Below are 24,838 nucleotides of genomic sequence, written 5' to 3' on the forward strand. Positions count from 1 at the left end.
AAGTTTAAATATGTGTATTAATATTTTGCTATTACAGTATAAAATAAAAATTGTACAACATTATCAGTTCAGAAGCTCTATGATTACAAACTGGAATTATTTTAATTAATAAAGTACACAACATACGTCAATCACGTTCTTAAAGTAATAAATATATAACACCCTATTTATTTTATTGATCTTCTATTAGGTTCACTAGCTGTTGGTGGTGGCGGTGGTCCCCTTCTATCAAGCTCCTCTAAATAATTTAAAATTAACTGGGTTCTTTCTTGCGGTATGTGATCGAGAACCAAGTATCTTTTATCGTTCTTTAAGATATCTTCGATTTCTTGCATGAACCCTTGATTTTCTCTAAGATTTGACAAAGATTTATGAGTAATAAGTTTAGTTTCCTGCAATAATTCTTTAAATTGTCCTTTAGCAGTAATTAATTTATCTTTAAGATAGTCTTTAAATTCACGTTCACACTGAAAATAAACATCAAATAGTAACTCAAAATTCATTTCTCACTGATATAAAACTCACCCTTTCACTTGAAGCAAATTTCGTGTATCTAGGATCTTCTTTGATTATTCTTTTGATTTCTTTCCAGCTACTAGTTAAAGTAACTTCGGGGGTTTCATCCAACAATTCCCGGAACTTCTCTCGTTTCTTTCGCAACAAATGTTCAATGTGTTCGTTAAACAATTTTTCTTTATCTTCTCGAGATAAAGAATCTGCCAAGTCCCATCGATGATCTTTTCTCAAGATACGTTTAACTTCCCGCCAACTCAGTTCGGGGTTTCTCACCAAATCCGCTAGTAACGCATTAAAATGCTAAAAATGTCCCTCAATAAACTCATTCCCATCAAACACTTTTTCTCTCTTACCTGTATGGCTTCATCTCGCTTATGCTGCTCCCTTTCTTTGTCTCTGTCTCTCATATGCGTCGCCAGAGTTCTTTGCACTTCCTTCTCTCTTTCTCTCAAACTGGCCTCTGCTCTAGCCTGCCTGTCCTTTTCCTTTTGTTCTTGAGCTCGTTCATCGTCGGTCTCTTCTGGTTCGGTTTCTTCGACTTCTTTATTCGAGGCCTCTCCATCTTCCTCTTTTTTCGACTTTTCCTTGTCACGGTCTCTATCCTTCTCTTTTTCATCTTTGGAATGACGATCTCTGTCCTTGTCTTTATCTTTCTTCTTATGCTTTTCTTTGTCGCGCTTGTGTTCACGATCCTTTTCTTTCGCTTTCTTCTTCTCTTCTTTTAATATTTTACAATATTCTCTAAACCAGTCTTCGCGTTGACCGGACGAATCGACTGCTTTATATCGGGCATCTGAATCGACTTTGCGTTTCACGTCGGCCCAATGGGAGTGGCGATCTATGTCCGAGTGTTCACGAAGCATAGCGAAGAAGTCTTTTTTCACCTGTAAACATACGATTTCTGTCAAGCCGCGAAATCAGCAATCGCGGTAAATTATGTTTATTGTATATTATTCTATCATATTATCTTAAAGTTACGCTCCTATCTCGAACGATGATCTGAAAGAAATACATTATGTTATTCCTGTAAAAGAGATGACTTTAAGTGCTACGACTGTACCAAACATACTTCAAAATTTGTTGTCAGAGAGAAGGTACAATGGCAATTTTGAAGTATGTTTAATATGTATTTACAAATCGGACATCCTCAGTAATCCGTCCACACAGGTCACTGAAATTAGCTGGAAATTACATTTTTGTCGATTTGTCTGTGCATAAGTGGCACTTAATGGTACACAAGATTAGACTGTTTGACTAATACTTATTATTGTATTTAATTTGTTCTTAAAAGATTAACAACTAACTTGTAGGTTAAGTACCGTTAAATAAAAATTAGCCCCATTGCCGGCAAGGAGCGGTGTCACCTGGGACGACTTCTCTCACACGACGCACACGAGCCTTGGGTAACGGAAGTAACTGTGTTTCACCCGCACTCCACATCTCTTGAAAAAGTAATGAAGCTGGATAAGAGACTCATCATTTACAATACTGTTATAACGTTCTTGGTTGGACGTAATTTAGGCATGAAAACCCATCATATACCAACAACAAACCAAATAATAGAGCTTTTTATGTAAACAAAATGGCTTGTAGCTGGTTACAGATTGCGTCATAATTCGACTAATGAACAACAGCTCACTCAGCAAGCTTAACTTAATAGACATCAAAACATTTGAAACTAAGACAAAACGATCTCTGAAATTCTGTACCAGTCATTGAATGCTCAGTGAACTGTTGTTTCTTTTTTCACTACAAAATATCACTGATAATCACTGGCAGTCAAAAAATTGTGGCAAAACACAATTTTCAATTATCCTTAAAAAATTAATCTAACACAATATCTACATACCGAGTGCTGAAAACCTGTAAATAATTTTAGTACTGTGTACATTAAGCATCTTATCTTTGTAAATGCAATTAAATTTAAAAACATAATATATCAACAAACTATTAAATATAAATTCGATAAGCTTGCAGTAAATTTGCCTAATAAACGTACACTACAAAATTTAACCGCTGCTTTACTGCAAACTATTGCAAGTCTAATGAAATACAACAACCCGTTCTGAGCAGTCCTAATATCGATCGGTTGTTGCATTGACATTAAATTTCATTTCTGGTCGCAAAGAAACACGTAAAAGTATTCTCACCTGTTCTCTGCGTTGGTTCTTTTCTTCTTTCTCGCGTTTTCTTACTTCAATTAAGTATTCGTTGAAGAGACTCTCCCTTTCTCGCATCTTCTCAACTCCTTTAAATCGCTCGTCTTTCGCGTATTTCTGGGCAAAGTCGCTAAATGATGATCTGAAACGAGAAATTATTTTTGTTTATTAAAATTTTTAGAATTAGAATCTGTTGTGACGGTTACAACTTGCTGTTGGCAGTTAACAACACCCTATGAAAAATTAAAAATATGTGTGTTGGAAGCCGAATCCCGTATTACCACGATTAAATTAAACGATGTAGTCGCGTTTTGTGCCGAAAATTCTAACTTTCAGAACTAAAATTCTAAATTTAGGATCACTAGATTGGTACGCTCTACTTAAGCAGAATTTCCATGTGACCGCTTATTGGTCAGTATGATAATCAAATCCTCGTTTGTCCATGAACCACGCCATCTGTTTTTGCTGAGTACAAAGGTCTTTGTAAATCTAACGCTTGGAACTTTTTCTAACATGTCTGTTTTTTTAAGGAATGCGCTAGAACTATGAATGAAATATAATTCCGGCGATATAAATAAATACTTTCGAACTTATCGAAAAGAGACAAAAGGAAACTGACACCAGCAAGGTCACTTGAACTTGATACTTACATTCTTACAAAAGAGCGAAAATAAAATACAAAATTAAACTAAGTCTTTATATTTTTTTAGGACAAACTTTACTTAGCTCTCTCTGTTATATTATAAACAAAAGTGAAAAAGATAGCTATAAGACAACAAAAAAAAATTTTGTTACGGAGAGACATGTCTATTATTTAAAATAAATTAACCGTATTTTCTTAATTGTTTGGAATTATGAAAAATTGCTACGTTCAAACGTAGCAGCTCAATCTGGTGACCTTGATTTGACTAAGCTGGTGGCGACTGATGTTTCGAATTGTGTTAGGAAAGTAACGTATTTGTTATAATCTTTAGTACGCTGAATTTGGGGCATTAAATCACAATTGTAACAATTACACACATGTTTAGTTTTTCATCAAAGATTTGGAGTAAGGATTGTAACTTACATAAATTGTCGCCTAACTAGTGTTTTATTTCGTATCTGAATTACTATTGGGTTTTAATTGAGGTTTATTACTGTACTATGGTGTTGATGACAGTCTTTTGTAGAAAATTTGAAAAGTGATTATGTAGTTACTATCTTTACTCGGTTTTTCTCGTTAGCAGTATATCAAGCATAATTCTCTTCAAGTAAATAAAAACTGAATGTTGTGGCACAGAAACCTAACATGTTTAAGAATCTTCTTGAAAGATGAAAGAAGATTTCAACTATCATTGAAATATCAACAGATTTAAGTAATACAATGTTTTTATCTTTAAGATGAATGAATGAAGCAAAGCTTATTTCTTCTTCATTAAGTGGTTGTCCAACCTACTAATATACTTGAGCATTAATGTTTTAACAATGTAAAAAATATTCAGCAAAGAAATAACTTTCATGTTTTTTTGACATTTCATGACCCCTAGACATAGAAATAATATTATATGGAAGTAACTTAGAGAGAGACGCGCGTTGTCAACACAGTGGGTCAGAGATAGGGCTCTCTGGGTGGCAAAACATCGACGCGAAACTGCAGAGCACTGTGTTTCTGGAGGTTTCTTTCGTGCTGTCGCATGGCGTTTGAAGGTGTATTTTTGCAAATTTACGTTTTATAGGCTCAAGTTACCTTATTTAAATGTCTACAGTCTTGTTAAGTTGTATTTTATCGGAGTATTTGTTAAACATCGTGAAATCGTTTTGTGCGTATAATTGCATAGAACGTGCAAAGAAAGCAATCCTGTTACATTTCATGGGTAATAATCACATATACAGACGAAGGATTTCGTAAATAATTTAAAAATTTTGTTAGTTTCTCTAAACATTCCGAGTTACGAAAAAAACGGATTATTGCTACAAAAAGAGGGAATTTTATATCTATTGATTATTGTTTTAGCTATTTGTACGTGGATTTAGAAAATAGATTTTACTAGAAAATTTCATACAATTTAATGTGTGTAATTTAATTAGGCACCCTGTCACTTTTATCGAAAGTTTAATTACTTTTATTCTAAAAAATTCAGAATTACCAATGAACATACACTACAAGATTAGTTAACTTGTAGAAGATTATTGGACTAACTGAATTCGTAATATATTGTAGATTCTGTATACATTTCATTTTATTAAAAGATTATCTCCACTACTTAACATGATTTTTATGGTTTCACATTACACATAATTTTAATGTAAACTGTAAAAATATAGTTTTCATTAACAGACGTTTGTTATAATTGATTGTTTGAACAAATTCGTAAGAAAACGTATTAATTCCCGTTCAAATGAAGCGTTTCTTGCCACCCAGCACGTGATACATGGTCAGCCGTCCTTTGCCCACTGATGCATAACCGCTCTAGCTATTTCTTTCTTATGTTGATTACATCACTCGCGTATGGAAACGCATACAAGGCTCCATCCATTCCTTTATTAGATCAATGCCCCTAGATTACGAAAAAAATAGGTCTTCCGTTTCCGTCCGTCTGATGTCTGTCCGGATTTGTACTGGGCAGATCATCTCCGAAATTACTGGACCCATCGTTGTCAAATTTTATATGTATATTAGGAATATTGTGTAGATGGTAAAACGCAAACTAAAATTTCACTAATCATCCCCACTAACAACAGGACGACGTCGTCTCCAAAATTTACAATAGTAAATAGTGTATATTATTTAAAATTTATGAAATAAGATACCCTTACACTCTTGCATTTGTAGTTTATGTACTTTATGAATCGGTGTTGAGTCTTTACTACTCTAGAGATCTAGATTTTTGGAACGAAATCAAAATTGTATAATAACATTTTACAATTTAACTTCGAAACTGCAAAACCGAATGCTCTGGAATCTTGGAAACGATTTAAGGTTATCGTAAGCATGGTAAATCGTTAATAAAATTGTTTCCGTTTACGCCTTCTACAAAAAGTGATTTTACGATTTTGCCGAATAAATGTTCCTTAAATTCTATAGAATTACACACTCCTGCATATATGATTTAAGACTCCGTATTGACTTTTTACCCTAGACATCCAGATTTTTGGGAAAAAATTCGAAATTGTGTAGTTACGTTTAACAATAATTTAACTTTCCAACTGCAAAAACCGTCAAAGATTTTAAGGATGCTGGAAGTATGGTCTTATTACAATTTTGCCGAATAAATGTTCTTCAAATTTATGAGCGTTTTTGGGGGGAAAAACTGAGTGTGGTTGCGTAAATAATTAATCAGTTAGTTCTCTTTTCCTCTGCGTTGAGGAGATGAAATCAATCAAATTTCATTTTCTTTTAACCGCTCATGCTTGTAATCTGAATGTGCTAATGGTCGAATTCTTTCAAAGTATAAACATAAGCATTTGAAGCTATTAAATGTACTGAGAAATTGAGAATGGTTGGTTATTTGTTTTAAATATTTTTCACAATTATGCGAACCCGAAATTTGCGCCCCCGCAGCTTAGAGGCTGCGAGGGTGTATTTAAGCCACTGTTTTTTACCTTGTAGAGGTTATCACAAAACGAAAATCGCGAAATAAAATTTTATAATTTTTTAAAGAAGCGGCATTGGCTGGATATTCTTCAAGGACGAGGAAAGTTTTGTCAACATAACCTTCGTCCAATTTTTTTCCGAAAAAAAAAAACAAATGGATTTGTTTAATCGGACTTCAGGGGCGGGGGAAGTTCTGTCTGAAAACATTACACTAATTTTCTATATCAGCAATGGTAACGTTATGTCATATCAGATCAGGCTTTAGAAATCCATTCCTGAGTTGATACGGCCCTGTCATAACGGGTATTCTGTACATATACAGTCAACCGCTAAATTTGAGTTAGTGTATCGCGTATAGTTTTTCTTGTTTTTGTGACGGGGTGCAAATTCCAAAGGGGCACCATATGAAATATAATGTATCTAAGGCAGATAACCACCAACGGGAAAAAATGTATTCTCAATTTTTTTGGATTAAGCAAAGTTAAAGTCCATGTCTATACTTCGAAAGAATTCCATTATGTATTAGCACGTTCAGATAACAAGCATCAACGGCATTTGAGTTAAAAGAAAATGAAATTTGGTTGATTTTTATCTTCTCAAAACAGAGTCGAGCACTAATAATTAATTAAGCTACATATAATGGAGCAAAACGTTTTTTGGGGAGGAGGGGGCATAACGAAAAAAAAAAAGATTAAGGAGATACCATGTTTATGATAACCTTAAAACATTTACAAGACTTCAGGGTTTTGCAGTTTCAACGTTAAATTACAATATCTAAAATCGAAAAAATATGAATGGAATGATAAATCACAAGTACAGACTCATCATATTTTGCACATTTTAGATAGCACTTATTTGACAAAATTTTGTGATGACGTCATCACTTTTTAGAGGGGATGGGTCGTAAACGGATAAATTTTGATTAAGGATTTACCATGTCTCCGATAACCTCAAAAGGTTTGCAAGGTTACAGATTGTTCGGTTTTACAATTTCAAAGTTAAATTGTAAAATGTTGTTATATTGCGTACGGTGAGAGATTGAGTGACAGATAAATCTACGCGAAGAAAAGTGTACCATCCGCGCGAAATTTAAAATTTCAAAAACATTCTAATCTTAAGCGCTATAAGACATAGATTTTACATTATCTACTAGAACATTCATCTTTATTAGTGTGTCCACTGGAGAGCAACTCTCACGAGAGTTCTGGTTTTGATTTTATACCATCTTTAGTCTTAAGAAACCCTGGGCAAGCGATACGCTTACCCAGTTGAGGGCAGACCCGAGCATGGCCTTACGGGTTGATCTTGGGATTATTTTTCGCAAGCGCCCTCTCAAATGGACACGTACCTTAAAGAAGCACTGGAGATGAGAGTCAGAAAAGTGGCCTAACCTTAGTAATGGAACTTTCAGTGAGTGACAGCTTAGGAATTTCAGTGTATTTTGTAGTGTTAGGTTGCTGCCAACTTGCATGTCAACTGTCAAAATATCCCAATCTCTCGCCGGAACCACCCATTCAACCCCAAGAAAATAGAGGACAGGTGAGCAGAGTTAGTACTTGGTAAGATGCGACCGATTTTGGCAAAAGAAATATCCTCTAAGAAAACAGAGGGCGGGTGGGCGGGGCTAGTATTTACTAAGATGAGACTGGCTTTTTCAAATGATATATACATATACCCTCTAAAAATAGTTACTAAAATTTGTCCATTCAAACTTAAACTTGTATGACCACTATATTTACAGCGAATAACATGTACAGAAAATTTAAGTTTTCTGTAAAAAACGCTGAGAGAAACCTTGAAATAAGTTGTAGGTGCAACCCTGCAAAAATATCCACTAATTTCAAACAATTTTTGGTTACTACTATTTTTATAAAATTTCTGTCCTCTAAAAATGAGTTAATAATTACGAAAAAAAAAAAAAAAAAAACTACAACTTAAAAGCTTAAAAAGAGTCTGATTAAATTTAGATTTGGTATCCAATTTCTATTCAAAGTGAGAATTTTGTATAGAAAATTTTAAGTCAGTTCCCGATTCACGTGGACGTAAATGTCGCAGGTTTGTTGATTGGATGCGCCAATGATTTTCCCCGCCCACCCACCCTTTATTTTCTTAGAGAATATGTAATCAACCAAAGTCTACTTGCTAAGATAAGACTGATATTGGCGAATGACATACCCTATAAGCGTACTTGTTAAGGCAAGACTGATTTTGGCAAATGATAACTTCTAAGAAAATAGAAGGGTGTATCATTTGCCAAAATCAGTCTTATCTTAGTAAGTACTATATTCGATATTGATAATTTTTCCAAATATCTAATGTCTAGGGTAATAACTCAACACGGAATCATAAACCACAAGTGAAGGAATATGTCATTTTATACAATTTAAGCAACATTTACGGCTGTAAATTTTGGAGATGACGTCATTCTGCTGTTAGTGGAGATGATTAGACAAATTTTTGTTAGCGTTTTACCATCTACACCATATTCTTAAAATACATATACACGGTGAGTCAGTTAAAAGAGAACAATAACTTTTTTCTTTATGAACCTATGTTAATAGAATTTGGTTTAAAAAAAAAGACGAATGAGTTCTATGTATGTATCACTTCATTAACATGATATAATTAACAGAAAGCTCAATAATTAAAAAAATCGCCACAATTTTTTTTTAATTACATATCTGATTTTTTATATTACTTTAAAATTGAAATAAAATACTCTGCAAAGTTCAGTATTTCTTACTTTTGGTACGTTTTATTTGCTCTTGCAAAATAATATTTTCTTAAAGTATTTTTTGCGTTTTGTGTTCTAAGCACGTTTTTACCTAGGGAATGAAGTATTTATTTTCGGGACTCATGAATTTATTTCATTTATTATGATTTCCCAAACGTTAGAAAATTATTAATTAAGTAGTGAAGCTAATAAAGCTATTTTTTTCATTTTTTTGGAATAAAAAAAACTGCAAAACCGGAAAAATAAAAAAAGCTAAATGGTATTTCTACAATATACTTTTTTCGTTGCTTTTTTGAAAGCAGTGAATTTATACATCTCGTGCATGTATAAATTCACTATTGATTTTAAAGGTCAATAAATTTAATAGTTGAAAATTTATATATTTTTGTTTTTTTTTTTTAACTTTGATCCTCCTATAACAATAGCATTGATTTTTTGCAGCAAATTACCGTTGCAATCCCCAATGTAAAAACAGAAATTAATAATTGTTTTTAATTTAGTTACAGAAATATAACATATCCAATGCATTTTTGTAGTTCATGCATACATAAACTACATCATAATGCGATCATGCTCGCAACATTTATTTTTGATGTTAAACTAAAAAAGCTTGAATCTAAGCTGCATTGCCCGAATCTAAGATGCCCTCGATTTTTGCGTAAATTTTGGCGAAAAAAGATACCCATGGTGGATGATAAACCACATTTTCCCCCGCCACTGTTTAGCGATACTTTCGAACGTAGCGGTGTGGTTTAGCCCGAGCGCGTATTCCAAAAACCGTCGTAACCCTCCTCGATATTGACTAATTAATTAAAGTTAAACAGATTTTTTTTTTGATAAATCAAGCCACTAAATTGTTACTGACACAAACGTTTACAATAGTCTAATAAATTTTATACGATTTTTCATTGAATAGAACTGTCAGTTTGAGAATTTTTCAGAATAACGATAGTAACGTCATTACACTGTGCCATTTTCAAATCTGAATATCTCATCTTGTTCAAGTAAAATCAGTCGGTATTTTGTAACAGGATCTGTGTAGGTGGCCAAGATATGTCACTTTTGTCATGTATACTACTAGGATGATTTCTCTACAAGTAAGCAAAAAAATAAACGAAACGTATACTTACTTTCCATGAAGATGCGATTCACTCAGCAATTTCCTAAACGCGTCCTTCTTCTCTCTCAACTTGTTCCTCTTTTCCCTCCGCTCTTCCTCTGCTCTTTCCTTCACGTACTTTTCGAATACCTGTTTTCGTTCTTTAGAAGTCAACAACAAATACCTTGAATCGAAGACGATCTTGTGCAACTCCTTCTCCCAAGTACTAAAAGCGGAAACGTGTTTCTCCGCCAGCATTTCTTTAAAAGACTTGATCCTACTTTCCAGTGGGACTACAGCACGCTCCTTCGCTGCCCGAACTTCCGCTTCGATTGCCGCTTCTTTTCCGATGTCGATTTTCCTCGCCGACTGTGGTGTCGCACCATTCGCACCTGCTCGTGTGGTCAAATTAAAAAATACCCACTTTTGACAGAATAAATCAAACTTACTGGTGGTGGTCTCTTCTTTCTTAGGCTTTTTGGCTGGGGTTTCCTCTTCACTGTCACTGTCCTCTGACGCTCGTTTCTTAGCTGGACTCTCCGCTATATCTTGTTTGGCTGGAGTTCCTACGGCATCTGGAGGGGTCGCCACCATCTTATCGACATCGGTTCGTTTTAACAGTTCATCCGGCCGTTCCCACACGGAAGTTCTGGATGATGGATTATAGAAAAAGACCCGTCCATCTCCCGTCCACACAACACACCTATAATTACACACAATGAAAACATTGAACGATGGATGAATAGTGTTTTGTACCATGGAGTTCCAGGAACAGGTGTGCTCGAAACCGGCCTGGATTTGTCCTGAGTCTTTATCTCTTTAGTCTTTTCTTCTTCATCTTTCTTTTTTCTGTTTTCTTCTTGTAACTTCTTTATTTTGTCTTCTTCGTCTTTGGGAGTAATGTCCTTCACGGTTTCTCCATTGGCGACTTGTACCGCCGCCGCATTTGGCTTACCTGTCTCGGTGTTTGCGATCACGACCTCGCTCCCGGGCCTCGTGGATATTCCTTGCGCTGCTGCTAACTTTGCAGCTGAAAAAAAAAACCAAGGGTGATACTGACAAATCTTGAAGGGCGCCAACAAGTTTTTTCCTATATTTTTAATATATAACGTAAAAAAAGAGGAAAAAATCAAACCGACTTACTTTCTAGATCTTTAAGGGCGTGTGGCTTCTCCCACACGGACTCTCCCTTTTTGGCATTGTAATAGTAAAATCTTCCATCGGGCGACTTGTGTTCGCTCCACTCCGTAGCTTTCGCTATAATTTCTGGGTCGACTTTAGACAAGACCGCGGCTTCGTCAATAGCAGGCATAGCTCCTGTCAAACCTGTAAGAAGACCTGGCGGCATACCCCAAGGAGCAGCGCCTGGCGGTCCTCCAGCCCAAGCCGGCGCTTGTCCGGGTCCTGGCCACGTCCCTTGGAATCCCGGCGGAGGCAAACCGAACGGCGGAGCTCCGAACTGACCTGGGGGGCCTCCGAACGGGGGCATACCTGGCGGGGGCCCCGCGAGCATGTTTGGTTGCATAGGGTTAGCGGCTGTTGGTTGCTTTGTGTCTGTTTTGTTTTCTTCAGTCTCGACTAAATCATAAAGGTTATTAAGTCGGGATTTGATGAAATTTGATGAAATCCATGACTTACTTTCGGGCTTGTTGGAAACGTTGGCTTGTGCTAATGCTGCCTGGGCTGCCGTGGAGGTCCCTTGTGCTAAACCAGTAGTGGCCGCTTGTGCCATTGCTTCCACTTGATCCTGAGAGATTACTTTTACATTAGGACCTTCTGGCTTAGTCCAAGTGGTTTCTCTAGTACGAGCATTATAAAAATAAGACTTGCCTTCTGCCGTTTTAGTTTCTACCCAAATTTCACTATTCGCATCTAATCCCTGGAAAGAAATTTTACATCAAATCTGTGAATAAAAAATTGGTGCAAGCGTATTTAGACAGAATCAAACAAACAAGTTTATTAGATAAATTACTGAATAAAATTTAATGGTGCGAATTTAAATTTTTTATGATAACCCCTATTAGAGCATTCGACTTTCCAGTTTCCAAGTAGAATTGTAAGATGTTGTACAATTTTAATGAAGGTGGATTCATAAACCGCAGCTATAAAAATGTTATTTTATTTAAATAGCGTTTGTGCAAAATTTTCCAATTAAATTGTTTTAAGCAAAATAGGAAAACACCTGACTAAATAAATTACTGCTAGCCAAATCTAGTAATAACGATGCTGAAATCCGCTAGAATATTGTACATTATATACTTTACTGTCATTTCGTCAGTTGAAAATGGATCAAATAACTGTGCTTTAGACCAGTAATGATTTTAACCTGAACTATAACAAAATAGTTTCTCAAATGCTCGTCAAAAATAAGTTTCAAATCTTTAAAGTTATATGTAAATGAGAACACAAGTTTTTGTTTCGAAGTTTATAAAAATATTATCAAGAGTTCAATTGTTATTAATAAAATTCTATTTACTGTATGTTTTACTTCTTGAGTCTAAGCAAAGGAAGTATTGTAACCGAGTCCATTGGACGACTGGCTACTTTTATGTTTTCTGGACGGTTCATGACCCTAGGACTACGAAAAAATAGATTTCCCGTTTCCGACCGGCTGTTTGTCCGTATTTTTATTAGACAAATAATAATCTTCGAAATTATTGGACCGATTATTGTCAAATTTTATATGTATATTCGAAATTTTGTGTAGATGGTGGCAAAATGCTTAGCAAAATTTGGATAAACATCCCCACCAAGAACAGGATGACGTCACCTCAAAATTTACATTAGCAAATTAGTAAATGATGCAATTTATTGTATTGATTAAAATAAAATCAAGAACGACTTACTCCATTTTCCCGAAAATTTGGGAATACAGTAAGTACGGTTATTATTAGTATTACACTGCATCTATCCAAATTGATATAATACACAAAATTTTGTAATGAAAAACTCACTTGAAATAAATGCGTAGCATGCTTCTTTAAATTTACTTTAATATTACACAGATCTTTACTTTAACTTATAAACATCATAAATTATAAGATCTCATAATTTTTTAAAAAATCTGGATTTATTTACACTCAACCAATTTTTTGATATCACAGTTTTTCGTTTTTTCATTTTCTTAACTTTTTTCAATTTTGCTATTTCAATGTTTGGGTTTCAGAATTTTTAGTTTTTTCAACTTTTTCGGCTCCCAAATTTTTCAGTTTTTCGTTTGTTCAATTTTCTGATTCGCAAGTTTTGCAATTTTTCGTTATATTACAATTTTCAAGTTCTTGAGTTTTATTGTTCATTAAAATATCGGGAAATTTTTATTTTTATTTCCTTGACTTTATAATACAATTTTTCATTTTTTCATTTCATTTATTTTTAAAGGTTTCCTTCGAGTTTATAAATTTTTTTCTTATTGAATTTTTCAATCTTCGATTTTTCAATTTTTAATTTTGCAATTTTTGGATCTATCAATTATCTGATTTCCGATTGCTTTAATTTTCAATATTTGTATTTTACAATTGTTTTTTCGATTTTGAAGTTTCTCAATTTTTCATCTTTCAATTTTTCAAGTTCTTGATTTCCAGTTTTTAAATTTTTCAAAGTTGTCATTTTATAATTTTTCGTAATTTCATGTTTGATTTTTCAATTTTACAATTATGCAATGTTTCTAATTTTTTGATTACAAAAATTGGAAAAAATTGAAAAGTGGAAAAACTAAAAATGAGAAACTACAATATCGAAAAGTGGAAAAGCGAAAAATTGCAAATCCTAGAACTGAAGAAACGAAAAATTGAAACATTGAAAAATTAAACATTCAAAAAAAAGTTAATGATTTGAAAAATCAGAAAGAAGAAAAATGAATCGAATCGCACAACTGGAAATCCCAAAAACTGTAACAATGAAAGATTGATAAAGTGAATTTTTTTTAAAAAGATAATTATTACATATTTAAAATGAAAACTAGAAAAATTGCAAAAATTGAAAAATAAAGAGACTGAAAAATCGACAATTGAAAAAACGAAGAATTAAAAAATCTAAGAATTGAAAACCAAAAACTGCGAACCGAAAAAACCCAAACACTGAATAATTTCCCATTGAAAAAAAGAAAAATTATAAAACAAGAACATCGAAAATCCTAAACGAAAAATTGACATAAAAAATTAAAAACTATAAACTCGTGAAATTGTAAATCGAAAAATTGGAAAATGTAACGATTGAACCATGCTTTTGTCTGATTCAATTATTGGAAAATCGTAACACTGAAGAAACAAAAAATCGAACAATTGAAAAAGCAAAAAATTATAAAGTCGGAACATTGATAAATCGAAAAATTGTAAAATTAATGAAAATAAAATCCCGAAACGAAAAATTGCAAATCGAAAATTTGAAGAAATGAAAAATTAAAGAATCGAAAAATTGAAAACTTGAGAAATTTTAAAACGTGTTATTTACGCCACTGGTTTTTACTTTATAGAGCTTATCAGGAACAAAAATCGCACTTTTTTTTTGTATTTCAAAGAAGCGACAATTGTTGGGCTGTACTTCCGGGGCGAGGGAAGTTCCGTCGAAGTAACCTTCGCCCATTTTTTTTTAATAAAATTTTTGCGTCTACATCTCTATGGAATTTCTCGCAAGGCAATCTATCTCTGCTTATCTGTCGGAAAATTACCAGATAAATTAACTCGGGAGCTACCTTGCTGACTGAATATTTTTGTACGTTAAGATTATCATAAATACAGTAAAATTCTAACCAAAAATTTGGTCTGAAATTTTGATAAGATGCTACTATTAGGACACTCAAAGTCATCCCCACCAGAAGCGGATGACGTCACCTTAAAAATCACTACAAGAATGTTCATTAAAAAAAAAAAAAATGCTATAAAGAATTGCATTTCACTGACTCTCTCAAGCGCGATCTATACTTCATTTATGTTAAACAGAAAAAAATGCTTTTCGAGATATTTCACCATTTCATATTTCTGCCTTAACTTTTCCATCATTTGTGATAATAACTACGACAATGAAACTTACTGTAGTAGGATTTTGTGAAACGGGTGTAAACTGCCCAGGCCCATTGGTAGTGGCACCGCCTTGAGTGACCATCGCTGGCGGCCCATTGTTCATATTAGGAGGTCCGCCCATCATTCCAGGTGGTCCAAACGGCGGTCCGTTAGGTCCAGGTCCCATCAAGTTCGGAGGTCCACCCATCGTACCTGGAGGTCCCATCGGCCCTCCCCAGTTAGGTCCGTTGAAATTAGGGGGTCCATTAAATCCGCCAGGGCCCGGAGGAGGATTCCTAGGGGGTCCGCCTCTCCCGAACATGGGAGGCGGCGGCCCCCCGCGGCCGCGGAACGGAGGAGGGCCCCCGGGGCCGAAGCCTCTTCCTCGGAACCTCGGAGGGACTTCGCCACGAGGGCCGGGGGGGCCGGGTGGGCCTGGCCACGCACGGGGCTGTCCGCGCCCCCTAAAATACATACACCTAGTTAGGAGAAGTGTTTGTGGTTAAGTTTTGAATACCTGAACCCTGTACGTCCTCGTCCGCGCAGTTGGAAGTCGTCTCCTAGTTCAATGTCGTTTTCGAAGCCGCCATCCTCCTCGAACTCCTCTTGAGCCACACCGTCTACGTCTGCACCATCGTACTCCATGGGCACGTCGGTTTCTTCCATTTTGATTTGTTTATTTTAATTCACTTTACTTTAGCCATAAAATGCAATTTGTTTTTTTTAATATGGCGACGCGAAATCACCTCTCTTGTTTTCAGATGTGACGTTTGGGCTTAGACAAAGAGGGAACGCATGCGCAAATCGGTGTCATTGTTTGGTTTGTGTAACTATGCAACCAACTGTTACGCGAGATTTCCCCCAGATTATTAAACAATGCCGGTTCTAATATTAAAACAGGCATTGTTTAATTAAATCAAAAACACGTTTGTTGGAATTGAAGCAAATAAATTAGTTTTTTCATTTCTTACATATTCGCTCATACTAATTTCGGGGAATGAAAGGAAATGAACCCTTCAGTTGGTATGAGATTTAAATGATGTACGAATGTGGCGCGAAACTGGTAAGAACTAATTTTCTATGGTTTAAAAACAAAGTTAGTTGGTATTTGGATCAGACGCAAGCTACAAACTCTCAAAGCTCAGTAAACGGTTTTTTAATTGGAGTCCAACGGACTTGTATTAAGCCAACTTTAAATTCTCTGTCAGCAATCATGCAGTAGCCAATGTTTTTGTATTCTAAAATTTGAAATCAGAGACAGTTTTATGCAAAACAAGAATTATAATACTACTTATTATTTTACTTAATTTTGTATACAGAGTTGCTAAAAAGTATGGAATCACTTGAATATCTCGGGAACGGTTAGTCGGATCTTCAAATTTAGGCTCAGTATTGGGCAGTATCTAGATACTTGTATCTAAATAAAGTATCTAGATACATTTTTGGGTATCTAGTATCTGTATCTAGATACAAAATTAATGGCGCAGATGCAGATACATTTTTTTATTTCACTTTTTTTTCAGTAGTTATTAGTTGAGTTATACTAGTAGTAATTTTTGATACTTCATGTTGGTGATGTTGGTCACATAAACAAAAATTGAGGTAAGAGGTCCACTAATAGTGTTCTGTCACGGAAATTTTCATATTTTAAATACCATCATTTCCTACATTGTAGCCTTCAGTACTTATACATCTTTAAATATAATCCTGAGGGGTAATAAATCTAAGCCATGGTAAGATGGTATTTTAAAAACCATAAACCATAATTCACTATTTACTGCCTTTTACGCTTATCGGGACAATGCATTTTATCTGTATACCTGAGCAACCCGGGTCCGGTAGGCCCGCTGGTTGTATATTTGTGTTATTAAATAAGAGTAATTTTAATAGTAAAAATATTTGTTTAAGGTATGTTATTATTTTTAGAAAATAATAATTGCATGTTACATAATGATTAATTTTTTCAGTTAGCACAAATTAGTTCTGTAGTCGACTAATCGAATGTTCAATACATACATTTCTCTCGCATAAATTGCATATTTGTTACTGTTTCATATCTTTATTTTTCAGACAAATGTAGCATCTTTTGCTGTTGCCACATGTGTCATTTCTTCACTTTTTCATTGTTGGACCTAACGCGAGGCGGGCTTGGCAGGTCCGTTTTGCCCTAGAATGTGCCGATTATGTTTAAGTGTAAATCTTGGGCAATAAAATTAATATTTTTACAACCCTCGGTAGAATAATTTATCGTGATATATTCTCAGAAATCGTGAAACGAGATTAAAATAAAATGAGTTTCAACAAAAATCTGAAAATTTAAAGTTGCACTCTAGTGATTCCGGCCTGCCAGGCAGCCTTTGATCCTATAAGGGGTTTAAATACCTTTCCAAGAAATTGTACTTATTTTGCCTTAAACGGAACCAGTAATTCTTCCTAAAATGTATATACCTGCCGCACCGGGATAGACGATTACCGGACATGGTCATAAAAACATCGTAAGCCGATCTTGAAGAATAATAATTTATGACAGGTTGCCGACAACAGACCTTCAGCACAGAATAATCATTTCCCGTATTCTTTTGAAATATTAATTTTAATGCTAGAGATAATAATTATTAGATATACTCAAACACAATTTGGACACTGTAGTATGGGAATAAAAATAAAAAAAATATTTTTTTAAGCGTACGTAATAAATATTGCACAATTTGCGGCACATCAAACAGCGAGGCGATGGCCTATTTGCAGGAAAAAAGAAAAGATTTTTCAGTCTTGAATAAGTATGCTACAGTAAAATGTTTATTTTTTAAACTTAATACCACAATCCCTTCTTCTGCACCTGTGGAACGGGTGTTTAGTAGCGGAAACCAAATTCTGACACCAAGAAGAAATAATTTAGGTGACAATACGTTAGAAATGTTGTTAATTTTAAAAAATTCATAAAATATATAAATACATAAAAAATACATAAACATGTTTTCAGTTATTTTATTGGCCAAAGCTTCAAAAAGTATCTGTTTTTGTATAAGCAAATCTAAAAAATATTAATGAAATGATAAATTACAAGTATAGACTGATTATATTTTGCACATTTTAGATGGGATTTAGGAGGTGACGTCATCAATTTTTTGGGGTTTATAAATAGATATATATTTTGATTAACAATTTACCATCCTCACAATAACTTTAAAACGTCTGCAAGATTTCAAAGTACTCAGTTTTCCAATTCTTGATTTAATCAAGAAAATAAATTGATTAATTTTTTTGAGACAACGTGTATAAGCAAATACAAAAAATATTAATGCAGTGATAAATCACTAGTAACCATACAATCATCATATTTTGCACATTTAAGGTTAGATTTACTCAGCAATACGTCATCAGTTTTTTAGGGGGGATGAGCAAATATATTTTGGTCAAAAATTTACCATGGTTATGATATCTATTCGGTTTTGCAGATTCAAAATTAAATTGCAAAATGTTTTATAATTTTGATTTTTTTTTCCAAAAATCTGGATGTTTCCGGTAAAAACTCAACACTGCGTCATAAACTACATGTGTAGGACTATGTTATTTTATACAATTTAAAACTCATTTACTATGTGCAATTTTGAAGTGACGTCATCACTCATCATATTACTATTGGTGGGGATGATTAGACAAATGCTGGTTAGCGTTTTACCATCTACATGATATTCTTAATATAAATACAAAATTTGACAACAATCGGCCAAGTATTTTCGGAGATTATCTATGTAATAAAAATCAGTGACGGGAGACAGACGGACAAACGGACAGACGGACAGACGGATATACAGATAGACGGACACGGGAGACCTATTTCTTCGTACTGTAGGGGTCATGAAAGGTCGAGAGAACGTAAAAGTAGAGAGTCGGTCGAAGGACTCGATTACAATACTTCCTTTTTGTTACGCCCAGGAAGTAAAAAAAATGGCGCACTAATTCTGACACATCGTTAAGAATTATTTACAGAGCAAGGAAAAAATAAAAGTACAGAGTCGGCCGACGGATTCGATTACAATACTTCCTTTGCTTACGCTCGGGAAGTAATAATTTTAAAAATCTTTGTCCCAAATGTCGCAGACAGGTGTTCAAATTTTAATTTTTCTTTTCGTTATTTCACCGTATTTTACTACTATCTAGTGTTGAGCATAAGGCATCCACGAAAATACTGGTTTTTGCGATTTTAGCCTTTTTAAACCCCATGAAGTCGGTCGGACGTTTATTATTTAAAATGATTTTGGAACTATCGGGTCTTTTTCCCATCGTTTTCTTCATTTTATATAATACAAAAAAGTTGGAAATTGTTTCGAAAGAATCTGACAACAGCGGCAAATTTTTCATCTTTTTAGTTCCCGAACCTAAGCTAACGAATTATTATTGTATTCGAGTCCATCGGGCGACTCATTAATTTTATGTTTTCTCGACGTTTCATGACCTCTAGAATACGGAAATATAGGTCTCTCGTTTCCGTCTGTCTGTCTGCGGTCTGTCGTCTGTCCGCGTCTGTGCCGATTTTTATTAGACAGATAATTTTCTAAACTACCGGATCCATTGTTGTCAAATTTTGTACATGTGTCTTAGGGATATCGTGTAGATGATAAAACGCTGACCAAAAGTTGTCTGATCATCCCCACCACCAATGCGATGACATCATCCTCAAAATTTACAATACATGACCTACTAGGGTAGTTTTTTCGATTTTATCGTGTACAATTTATCAAAAAGATAAAGATTAGATGGCGTTTTGACTTATTACGGGATCTTTGAAGGAGTATAAATTGTAGCGATTATAGAAAGTCAAAAGACGATCTCTTTGGTTTTTGGATGTGGTTAATGGAACGCGTTTTTTTAATAGTCATTGACAATAATTGACATTAATTTCAATTGAAAGTTTAGAACCATTTCATGTTTGGTTGGTGATTTTATTGCGTTATTTTTTTAGTCTTTTATAAATTCACTGGGCGGAAAAATATCTTACGGATGCAATTCCCCAGTTGAAGCAAGGTGTGTTTTACGGCGAGTAGCGGGGACGCTTTGATCTGGTCCACAAGGTCGTAGCCAGTGCGTCGCTTGGAGTGTTTACAGCTTGTTAAAAAACTACTTCTATATTACTATATTACTTCAAATAAAAATACTCGATGCCCTTTTTAATTTTTCAAACACATGACCACAGATTTGTGATCTTGAAATGTTATATTATGTTGATATAGTCCAAAAGAAAAATATATTTGTAATCAAACTATCGCCGCGACAGCACTGGATCGAGCGTATGAAACACAATTCCGCGCGTTGTTTATAATGCTAACAATTTCACGTTTAAAATTTCATTCTTCTGAGCATTGTTGAGTTTATTTTTCACCACCCTCAGTTCGTTCTTTGTCTTTGTAACTATTTCGGCTTTCGTCTAATTGAGTACTTGTTTATAAAGTACTGCGTCACTTTCGTTACGTCATTTTCAATATAATGAATTTATTGCATAGGTACGTACCGCTGAATCAATTACTTTGTCGTATTAGAATTTTTGGAATTCTTGCTCTGTTAATTTCACAAAATGGTAACTTTCAATTGCCTCAAATCATACTCCTTCTGATTGATGTCCTTTATAACTTTAGTCAACACAGATGGACATTTGAGATTCTGTAATTTTTTGTTGTTGTTTTTATATCAATGTTCATTATTGTTTAAACTGATATCAAGGAGTAGGCATTTATTTTAATGTTTTGCAAGTATCTAATGTAAATTTTTTATCTTCAAGACATTTTTTTGTTTTATTTATATTATAATTAAAATATTCAAAACTAGCTGACCCCGTGAACTTAGTTTCACCTACAACTTAATTTTGAATCTGCAAACCGAATGCTTTGAAATCTTGCAGATGTTTTAAACATCTGATAAGCATAATAAATTTTTATTCAAAATAATACTTACTTCCTCCAAAAAATTGATGACGTCAGCCCAAAATTTTGCCAAATGAATCCTTTTTAAAATATCCAAAATAGGATGAGACTATACTTGTGATTTGACTTGTCATTCCATTCATATTTTTTAGTTTTGCTTATAGGGGGTGTCTCAAAAAAAATTAATCACTGAGTCAGTTTATTTTATTGATTGAATCAAGAATTGCAAAACTAAATTTTTAGATTTATTGCAGACGTTTTGAAGTTACTGTTTGACATGGTACGTTTTTAATTAAAATATATCTGTTTATCAAGCCCAAAAACTTGATGACGTCATCTCAAGATTTTGCCGAATAAAACCTATCTAAAATGTGCAAAATATCATCAGTATATTTTCGTAAATTTATCATTGCATTCATATTTTTTAGATTTGCTTTTACAGTGACAAAAAAATGTATGGATCAGTCAATTTATTTTAGAAAATAACTCAAGAGTTGCAGAAATGACATAATTAATATAATTTATAATGTTTAAATATGATAACTATTAATATGTGATAATTAAACCGAAAACCATTTTCCTAAAAACACGAGGTTAGCAAAAACAAATTAGTTTGTTTAAACATTGTTAAATTAACCCCGAACATGTACAATTTCTGAGCGAAAATATGAAAAATAATTTTTGCAATCTCATTGTGACGTACGATGACGCCACTGTCACGTGAGCCACCTGATAAAAGGTCACATTTTTCGGTCCTCTGCGTTTAGTTTTGATTTCGGTTTGGTGGCAGCAACATCAGAGTCCGTTTTGGCTTAAAAGTAGGGCTCTTTTCATGAATTTCTAATTTATATATTTAAATATTAGTGAAAATGTGTTGTATTAGTACTGTGAACACGAACGAAAATGGATATTTTTTCGAAAAGGACCGAAAACAGGGTAAGTTCGAGTTCAGTTTTAATTTATCGGATTCCGTGATTCGTTCACTCGACAATATTTAAATTTTGGGAAAATTTTCCAAACGATTGAAATCGGTTGATCAAAGCTATACATTTTCACGACATAAATAAATAAATTTTAAACATAATTAATATCATTTATAATGTTTAAATATGATAAGCATCAATGTGTGATAATTAAACCGAAACCCGTTGTCCTACAAGCCCGAAATTATTAAAAACAAATCAATTTGTTTAAACAATGTTAAATTATCCCCGAAAATGTGCATTTTCTCGGCCAAAATATGAAAAATAAATTTTGCAATCTCATCGTGACGTACGATGACGTCAATGTCACCTGAGCTACTTGTATAAAGGTCACGTGTTTCGGTCCTTTGTGTTCAGTTTTAATTTCTGTTTGATGGCGGCAAGATCGTCGCTTCATTTCGGTGTAAAAGTGGAGCGTTTTAGCGAATTTCTAGTTTATTATTAATACATATTGCGGAAAATATGTTGTGTTAATGCTGTGAACACGAACGAAAATGGATATTTTTCCGAAAAGGACCGAAAACAGGGTAAGTACGACTTCAGTTTTAATTTATCGGATTCCGTAAATTTTCGAAACGATTGAAGTTGGTGGGTCAAAGCTATACATTTTCGCGATATAATTAAATAAAATTTAAACATAATTAATACAATTCATAATGTTCAAATATGATAACTATCAATATATGATAATTAAACCGAAATCCGTTTTCCTAAGAACACGAGGTTAGTAAAAACAAATTAGTTTGTTTAAACGTTGTTAAATTAACCCCGAAAATGTACAATTTCTGATCTAAAACATGAAAAATAATTTTTGCAATCTCATCGTGACGTACGATGATGTCACTGTCACGTGAGCTACCAGATAAAAGGTCACATTTTCGATCCTTTCTGTTCAGTTTTGATTACGGTCTGGTAACAGCAACATTGGAGCTTCGTTTTGGGTTAAAAGTAGCACGTGTTCGCGAATTTCTAATTTATTGTTAATAAATATTAGCGAAAATGTTTTGTGTTAAGTGCTGTGAACACGAAGGAAAGTGGATATTTTTCCAAAAATGCCCGATTTTTTTTTAAATATGTTGTTAATATATAACATGCATTCAGGACTGATAAAGTACGCCTTTAGAATATACAAAGTACTGCGTTTATAATTCACAAAATACCGTATTCATCATTTTTAAAGTACGGCGTCCAAATTTACAAAATACGGTGTCCTTCACCCATGCTATCAAACCTTAGTCCTCTCTTTTAATGGCAAGACGCACTCCAGACCTCCTCGTATTGTTTGGTTCTTGCTGGGCAACAGCAACGAGCGAGCAGAGTCATCGCTCTTTGTTGGCAAACGTGGAGAAATTTGTATATTGTAACTTTTGTAATTGAAGCATTTTGTACTGTATATTGTATGTGTTACTAACTTAACTTGGGTCTTGCCAATTTAGCTCCAGTTGTGCAAATGCTTTGTTTTCATGGTGCATTTGCTTGGGTTTTAATTTTGCAACAGTGCATTCTTTGGTTCCGGGACTGAATTCTCCATGTCGTCAGACGCTCTGGCCTGGGGGGGTTCTGTTGGCCCTTAGACGCTGGGTCATCATCCTAAACGGATGAGGTTCATCATCCTAAAAGGATGAGGTCAGTCGGCCCTGTATCTATGGGGCTGCATTCTCCCTTGGGCGTGTGAGCGCTGCGACCAATGGATTTCCTTCCGAGTTCCATCGGTGTGCTTGCTTGGGTATTCTTTTTGCAACAGTGCATTCTTTGGTTCAGAGTCTGAATTCTCCATGTCGTCAGACACTTTGGCCTGGGGGGGTTCTGTTGGCCCTTAGACGCTGGGTCGCATCATCCGATAAGGATGAGGTCAGTCGGCCTTGGATTTATGCGACTGTGTTCTCCCTTGGGCGTGTGAGCGCTGCGACCAATAGATTTCGTTCCGAGTTCCATCGGTGTGCTTGCTTGGGTTTTCATTTTGCAACATTCTCAATTTTTGGTGCAATTTCTTCCGGTGGTGTATTGGATACTAACTTTGCATTTGTATTGTATCTGACTTGTATCTGTACCTGTAGTGTATTCTGTATTGTAGTTAGATTGTAGGTACCTGTATTGTATTTCCATTGTATTGTACTGTATAACGTTCTATCCCTGATTAACAAATCCTAGCCCTCTCCTTTCCTAGCGAGATCTGCTCCAGACCTTCCCGTGGTTCTTGCTGAGCATCAACTATCGAGGACAGAAAATTCAAATTCGAAACCAGCAAACTTTCACAAAAATCATGAAAATCGCTCGTTGGTGGCCAACGTGGAGCAAAAGAGACTTTTGTAACTCAACTGACCTTGTTAACTTTGTATTCTTAAGGAAACAAAAATATATTACGTTTAATTTATTATTTATAAGGACAAATAGTCATTTGCCACACCGATGCTCATTTTTAGATTAAATGCTCACAAAACGCGTAGATGTTTAATTTGTGTCCGGGGAGGTACAATGTTTGCAAGTAGGTACTTCGTACTTCGAATATGAGTATCTACTCAGTTTTATTCATACCACCCAATGTCTAGCTTCAATGTTTGACTATTATGTTGATTATGAGCACAACGCTGATCAACTTCCGTATCCGAATTACCCATGAAATAAATCATTGCGATTTGCACCTGAGGTAGTTCGTCGCACATTTGATTGACTTCGTGGACGTATGTCAGTTTGTCGTCTTCTCGGCATAAAACGACACAGAATTATTTTTACAGTCAATCAAATCTGTAAATTTTGTCTTGAGAATTTTAAAATATTGAAAATTTCAAATTAAATCCTCGAATAACGGTAATGTCGTGCCCAAATAGTTTTGACCGCGGCCGAGCTTTTGGACA

At 34.5% G+C, this 24,838-nt stretch overlaps 1 protein-coding gene across 4 annotated transcripts; it reads right to left on the bottom strand.

Moving 5' to 3' along the window:
- Positions 1-15,867, bottom strand: LOC135129239 (uncharacterized protein). 4 transcript variants are annotated; one of them, XM_064056387.1, is made up of 11 exons: positions 15,597-15,867; positions 15,111-15,543; positions 11,721-11,961; positions 11,226-11,660; positions 10,839-11,112; positions 10,532-10,785; positions 10,114-10,474; positions 2,667-2,817; positions 870-1,400; positions 526-816; positions 1-467 (listed from the first exon to the last, which is right to left on the bottom strand). In XM_064056387.1, exons 1-11 carry the CDS (start codon positions 15,743-15,745, stop codon positions 168-170), a joined length of 3,420 nt encoding a protein of 1,139 aa, XP_063912457.1. In that variant the 5' UTR covers positions 15,746-15,867; the 3' UTR covers positions 1-167. The 4 variants fall into 4 exon arrangements, with proteins under 4 accessions (XP_063912457.1, XP_063912456.1, XP_063912455.1 ...); XM_064056386.1 differs by having other exon boundaries at positions 10,114-10,785; positions 15,603-15,867; XM_064056385.1 differs by having other exon boundaries at positions 10,114-10,785.
- Positions 15,868-24,838: the final 8,971 nt, after the last annotated feature.

The sequence above is a fragment of the Zophobas morio genome, unplaced genomic scaffold (assembly GCF_036711695.1).
Source record: "Zophobas morio isolate AGI-343-1 ecotype UQ-CSIRO unplaced genomic scaffold, CSIRO_AGI_Zmor_V1 ptg000014l, whole genome shotgun sequence".
Classification (NCBI taxonomy): Eukaryota; Metazoa; Arthropoda; class Insecta; order Coleoptera; family Tenebrionidae; genus Zophobas; species Zophobas morio.

Coding starts and splice junctions, on each gene's coding strand:
- LOC135129239 (XM_064056385.1), bottom strand. CDS start 15,745: ATGGAAGAAACCGACGTGCCCATGGAGTACGATGGTGCAGACGTAGAC. Junction 11,661..11,720: donor CGTTTCCAACAAGCCCGAAA/GTAAGTCATGGA, acceptor TTTATGATTTAG/TCGAGACTGAAGAAAACAAA. Junction 11,113..11,225: donor CGCCCTTAAAGATCTAGAAA/GTAAGTCGGTTT, acceptor TTTTTTTTTCAG/CTGCAAAGTTAGCAGCAGCG.